This window comes from Vicugna pacos, chromosome 12, assembly GCF_048564905.1.
Source record: "Vicugna pacos chromosome 12, VicPac4, whole genome shotgun sequence".
Lineage (NCBI taxonomy): Eukaryota > Metazoa > Chordata > Mammalia > Artiodactyla > Camelidae > Vicugna > Vicugna pacos.
This window is the reverse complement of record NC_132998.1, coordinates 13,025,600-13,031,373: the sequence shown is the minus strand read 5'-3', so window position 1 is coordinate 13,031,373 and position 5,774 is coordinate 13,025,600. Positions and strand designations below refer to the sequence as shown.

The 5,774-nt window shown below is 58.0% G+C and overlaps 1 protein-coding gene across 2 annotated transcripts; it reads left to right on the top strand.

The window, feature by feature from the left end:
• The first annotated feature begins 1,238 nt into the window (after nt 1–1,238).
• On the top strand, nt 1,239–4,805 carry PRPH (peripherin). 2 transcript variants are annotated; one of them, XM_072973916.1, is made up of 9 exons: nt 1,239–1,833; nt 2,232–2,292; nt 2,451–2,546; nt 2,922–3,089; nt 3,192–3,317; nt 3,406–3,626; nt 3,731–3,780; nt 4,027–4,106; nt 4,364–4,805. In XM_072973916.1, exons 1-9 carry the CDS (start codon nt 1,292–1,294, stop codon nt 4,427–4,429), a joined length of 1,410 nt encoding a protein of 469 aa, XP_072830017.1. In that variant the 5' UTR covers nt 1,239–1,291; the 3' UTR covers nt 4,430–4,805. The 2 variants fall into 2 exon arrangements, with proteins under 2 accessions (XP_072830017.1, XP_031538718.2); XM_031682858.2 differs by having other exon boundaries at nt 1,280–1,833; nt 4,361–4,805.
• Nucleotides 4,806–5,774: the final 969 nt, after the last annotated feature.

The window sequence follows — 5,774 nt, the reverse complement described above, 5'->3', positions numbered from 1 at the left end:
GAGGGTACAAAGGGATGTGTGGTTGTTTGTGTGTCTAATGTGTGCACACACAGGCATACAGTGCTGTTACGCATATGCATCTGCTTGTGTACACAGGCTTGTGGATTTTCTAGGCCTCCTTTCTCCTCTTTCAGTCCCTGAACTATTGGGGATGGGTACCTTCTCTTTCCCCTTCTCTTCCCATCCAGCCCTGCCCACCCCTGGGTACCTGCAACTCCTCAGTACTGGAAACCGGTTCCTGCCAGTGCATCCTTCTCTCAGCCTTGGCAGCAGCTGCCACCCCTCAGCCCCCTCCCCTTCCTACCTCAGGAATTGCCCTGGTTCCCGTAAGGTCGGAGACTGAGTAGCGGTTGGTTGGGGGAAGGGAGAATCCAGTAAAGCCAGACAGTACACACTAGCTCACTCGCTCATCCTCCCCCTGGCAGGGCACGGATACAAGTGGGACCCAGAGCTGGGCCTAGTCACCCTCAGCCCCATCTGATGTGTCCACCCACTTTGTTGGGGCCTGGGGGTACATTTTAAATCTGTGTCTTTCAGGCTGAGACATCAGCAGGCAACCCCTGGCCAAGTGTCCAGGGGAGGGGGAAGGGAAGAGGCCAGTCCATTAGCAGCAGAGCTGGCACCAGGCAGCAACTCTTCACAGAGCCCTGGAGATTACAGAGAGATCAGCCATTCCTCACCCACCTCAGCTGTCTCTGCCTTCCTGGCCCCCAAATCTCTCTGGGTGTGGTGACAGGGTAGCTGACAGCAGTTGAAAAGCAGAGCCTAGCCTTCAGGGGACACACGGAGGCACAGGCTCTCTGGCCTAAGCCAGGCCTATTCTCCATCTACCTGGGCCACCTCCTCCCGACTCATGTGCCAGAAGGCTGCCCTTTAACCTCCAGTCTTCCTACCCTCCAATTTTTACCAGCTCTTTCAGGCAGGGACTCCAGCTCAAGTCAGGCCCTCCCGCCCTAGGCTCCAAATTTGGATGCTTGCTGGAAGGTGCTGACCCCCAAACCCCGGCCTGCCTGTGACCTGTGGTCTCCATCCCTGCTTCCCTCCCTGTCAGCAACAGGGGGAATCAAGTAGGCAGGGCGCCAGCAAACAGGGAGGGAGGGTGTGTCGCTCCTGCTGCTCCGCAGGGGTGGGGCGTCCCCCTCCCCACATAGCCCCACTGTCAGGCCAGTGGGAGGAGCTGCCCATGCCCCCGCTGAGCCCGCAGGGCTATAAAGCCGCCTCGCAGCCATCTCCGGCTCCTTCCCAGCGCCCGGACCAGGTCTGCCAACGGTCACTGCCCATCCTAGCAGCCATGAGCCACCCGTCGGGCCTCCGGTCCAGCATCACTTCCACCTCCTACCGCCGCACCTTTGGGCCACAGCCCTCACTGTCCCCTGGGGCTTTCTCCTACTCATCCAGCTCCCGCTTCTCCAGCAGCCGCCTGCTGGGCTCGGCGTCCCCTGGCTCCTCCGTGCGCCTGGGCAGCTTCCGCGGTACCCGGGCGGGTGCGGGCGCCCTCCTGCGCCTGCCCTCGGAGCGCCTCGACTTCTCCATGGCCGAGGCCCTCAACCAGGAGTTCCTGGCCACACGCAGCAACGAGAAGCAGGAGCTGCAGGAGCTCAACGACCGCTTCGCCAACTTTATTGAAAAGGTGCGCTTCCTGGAGCAGCAGAACGCGGCCTTGCGCGGGGAGCTGAGCCAGGCCCGAGGCCAGGAGCCGGCGCGCGCCGACCAGCTGTGCCAGCAGGAGCTGCGGGAGCTGCGGAGGGAGCTAGAGCTGCTGGGCCGCGAGCGCGACCGGGTGCAGGTGGAGCGCGACGGGCTGGCGGAGGACTTGGCAGCACTCAAGCAGAGGTCAGGGGGCAGGGCCAGGGCTGGGCGGTGGCCGTCAAGGCGGCTGCTCTGCGCTCCTCTCCCCTCCCCACCAGCCGCCGGAGGGAGTGGCTCCTGGGCGTGTGCAGGCAGCATCCTCTCCCGCGGGCTTCAATCCACCCCCTGCCCTCCCTGTAGCACTTAACTGAGTCTCTGGGGAGGTAAGGGAGGAGGGGTTACTATGTCTCCCCTGGGTATAAAGTGGCACCATCTCAGCTCCCAGCCGACTGAAGAGAAAACTGGGTAAGCCCATTTGGCAGCCTGAAGACCCCTCCCCAGAGTCCTGAGCAGTAGCAGCCTCTAGCCCAGATCGTGGGGGTAGCGATCCGAAGACTGGGCAGTGACCCTGCAGTTCAGCTTCTGCTCACTCTTCCCACCAGGCTGGAGGAGGAGACGCGCAAGCGGGAGGACGCGGAGCACAACCTCGTGCTCTTCCGCAAGGTGAGCTGGGGCCCCACGTCGAGCTCCATCTCCTCACCCCTACCCGGACTGTGTACCCATGGAGGCCTTTGTGGGCGCAGGGAGGCGACTAGATGCCTCCTCTTCCTCGGCCTAAGCAGCCCCTCCCTGCTCTCAACCCCTACTGCCACCCCATGAAGGACGTGGACGATGCCACCCTGTCCCGCCTGGAGCTGGAGCGCAAGATTGAGTCTTTGATGGATGAGATTGAGTTTCTCAAGAAGCTGCACGAGGAGGTGGGTGGACCCGGGTGTCAGGGGAAGCTTTGGATGTTGGGGGTGGTCTCGGAGCTAGGAGACAATCTCTGGAAAGACTGGCGAGTGGAGCCGAGGAATAGCTGAGGAAGGTTAGTGAGAAACCCCCTCTACAGGTGGTTTGACGTCCACCCCTGCGCCACCTGGTGGCGAGCAGCAGAGCTGCACCCCTGTAATCTAGCCGGGGGCTTAGAGCCGGCGGGGCGCAGGCCTCGCAGGCCTCGCAGGCCTCCGCACGCCGCACTCTCTGGCGCCCCCTTCTGTTCATTTAAGCGTTTCTTCTTTTTCGTGCACCAACTGCGCCGCCCGCGTGGGATATGTGTGGTGAACTGGACATCTCTTTGCCCTGGGCGGCAGGAGCTAAGAGACCTGCAGGTGAGCGTGGAGAGCCAGCAGGTGCAGCAGGTCGAGGTGGAGGCGACCGTGAAGCCCGAGCTGACGGCGGCGCTGAGGGACATCCGTGCCCAGTACGAGAGCATCGCGGCGAAGAACCTGCAGGAGGCAGAAGAATGGTACAAGTCCAAGGTACAAGATCACGGGAGGGTTTTGGGAGGGCCTGGAAGGGTAGGGCGCTGGGGGGAGAGTGCATCTGGTCCGCTCACTCCCGGGTTGCCCCCCACGCCCTAGTACGCGGACCTGTCGTACGCCGCCAACCGGAACCATGAGGCCCTGCGCCAGGCCAAGCAGGAGATGAATGAGTCCCGACGCCAGATCCAGAGTCTGACGTGCGAGGTGGACGGGCTTCGCGGCACAGTGAGCACCGGGCTGTGCGCCCTGGCCCAGGGGGGTGGAGGTTGAAGGCTGCTCCCCCATTGACCCCCACTTCCCCCACAACCTCCAGAACGAGGCGCTGCTCAGACAGCTGAGAGAGCTGGAAGAGCAGTTTGCCCTGGAGGCCGGTGGGTACCAGGCGGGCGCCGCGCGGCTCGAGGAAGAGCTGCGACAGCTAAAGGAGGAGATGGCGCGACACCTGCGAGAGTACCAGGAGCTCCTTAACGTCAAGATGGCCCTGGACATCGAGATCGCCACCTACCGGAAGCTGCTGGAGGGCGAGGAGAGCCGGTGAGGGGCGGGGCAGGGCGTGGTCTGGACTGGATGTGAGGCGGAGGAGGAGGGGTAGAGGCCAGGGGCCTGGAGGAGTAGCTGACCACATGCTTCACCCCCAGGATCTCCGTGCCAGTCCATTCCTTTGCATCCTTAAGTGTAAAGACGACTGGTGAGTCTCCCAAGTCTGTCTTCCAACCTGTCTGTTCCCTTGTTCATTTCTGCCCTGACTGGACTCTTGGTATGGCTCTGCTCAGGGATACGTTCTCTCTGTGAACTACAGAGTCCTGGTCTACACTCGCCCCCTTCCTCAGGCCCTGCCCCTCTTCTCCCGTCCCCTCCCAGAGAGAATGAGGGCTTTAAGAGAAATCCCAAGCTTCCTCCCATCCACCCCTCATGCTGTTTTTTATTTTTCTAGTGCCTGAGATGGAGCCTCCCCAGGAGAGCCACAGCCGGAAGATGGTTCTGATCAAAACCATTGAGACCCAGGATGGGGAGGTGAGATGGGTCACTTGAGTCTACGACCTCCTCATTTCCCATAGTATTTCTGAGCCCCAGCCTCGCTGCAGCTGATCTTATGGTATTGTTGGTTAGTGGTTCTTGGAGTGGGAGGGAAACAGGGAGATGGATAAGGTGGATGGATAGACTGAAGCCTCAGTTGGTTATGCCAGGGAGAGGGGACACCATGCAGCCAAGGAGCTGGGAGGAGGGCGTGCTGAATGGTCTGTACCCTTCACATGCCTCACCCCCAGCAGGTGGTGACAGAGTCCCAGAAGGAGCAGCGCAGTGAGCTGGACAAATCTTCTACTCACAGCTACTGATCTTATTGTTCCAGAGCTCCCTGACCCTGCCCTAGGCCTCTAAACCCAAACCCTAATACCAGTCCTGAATGAGTCTTCTCCTTCTCTGCATGTGTCTAGGGGATGGCACCAGTCACCCCTTCCCTGGTTGTGGCCAGGCCCTGCCCAGCACTATAGCTGGGCGTCTCCCTGCTTCTCCATGCCCACATAAACATGATTCGTATGCTCCCTACTTCTTGTTCTGGTAAGAGTCTATATGTTCCCCATGTCTTGTCCTGGTAAGAGGCTGATGATCCCCAAGACAAGTTCACTCCTGCCATGATCCCATGATTAGTGAGTGGGCCAGGGTCTGAATTTCACTTTTAAATTAAATAAAACTGCTATCAAGAGAACCCTCTCCAGCGGTGATCATTTTGTAATGTATAAAAATACAGAATCACTATGTTGTACACTTGAAACTAATATAATATTGTAATTCAATTATACTTGAATTTTTACAATCATGGAATAGTAAAAAGAGAGAGAGGACCCTCTCCAGTGCTCTTATGTCTGTGTCTGTGGAAGCGCCTGTGCAAAGGAGGCTCAGCAGTATTTTTGCCTTGTCTCAAGTCCCTTTTTTTCTGACTCCCACTATCTCAGCATCTATGACTTCTGTCTACCCTTCTGGTTTTCTCCCACCTTTCTGTCCAACCCTTCGCAACTTCTGGTCCCCATCTGCAGCTCTGAATGTCCAAAGCAGAGCCCCTCATCTCACTCTCCACTGTCTGAATCATGTTCTTCCTTCTGAATTCCCCACCCTAGAGGAAGACACCACCAGGACCTCTGTTGCTTAAATTAGAATGCACTTCATCTTATACCCCTTTATTTTCTTTGCCTACCCCCCAATTCTGTTAATTCTACTTTATAACTCTTTCAAGTCTGTCTGGTTCTCCCTGTCTCCACTGCCACCACCCTAGTCCGGGCCACTGTCATCTCTTACCTGGGTTACACTGTCTGCCTCAGTGGTCACTTTCCCCTGGCCTAGCCCTGCCACCCACCTAAACCTATTCAACACACTTAACCAGCAGATCCGATTCTGCCACCACCACCCCTACCCCTGCTTGAAAATAGCTATTTCCATGCTGCCGTCCAACTCTACTCCATACTACCCTTGCCTTCAAGTTAAAAGCCACTTCTGAATTTAGAATGATCTTTATCACTCAATTGTGGTGCTAGGTGCAGGGAGTAAGCCAGAGTCCCTGCACTCAAAGAGCTCGTGGTCTGGGATGGGGGAGATAGGCAAGCATACAATTCCAACCTCGTGATGAGTGTTATGACTGAGATAAGGACATGGTGTTGTGGAAACTTGAAGAAGAGCACCTAACCC

What these genes read in the sequence shown, in the direction of transcription:
- PRPH (XM_031682858.2), top strand. Translation starts at nt 1,292, where the DNA reads ATGAGCCACCCGTCGGGCCTCCGGTCCAGCATCACTTCCACCTCCTAC. An exon ending in TTGGCAGCACTCAAGCAGAG is followed by an intron (nt 1,834 to 2,231) that starts GTCAGGGGGCAG and finishes TCTTCCCACCAG; the next exon opens with GCTGGAGGAGGAGACGCGCA. An exon ending in TGGACGGGCTTCGCGGCACA is followed by an intron (nt 3,318 to 3,405) that starts GTGAGCACCGGG and finishes CACAACCTCCAG; the next exon opens with AACGAGGCGCTGCTCAGACA.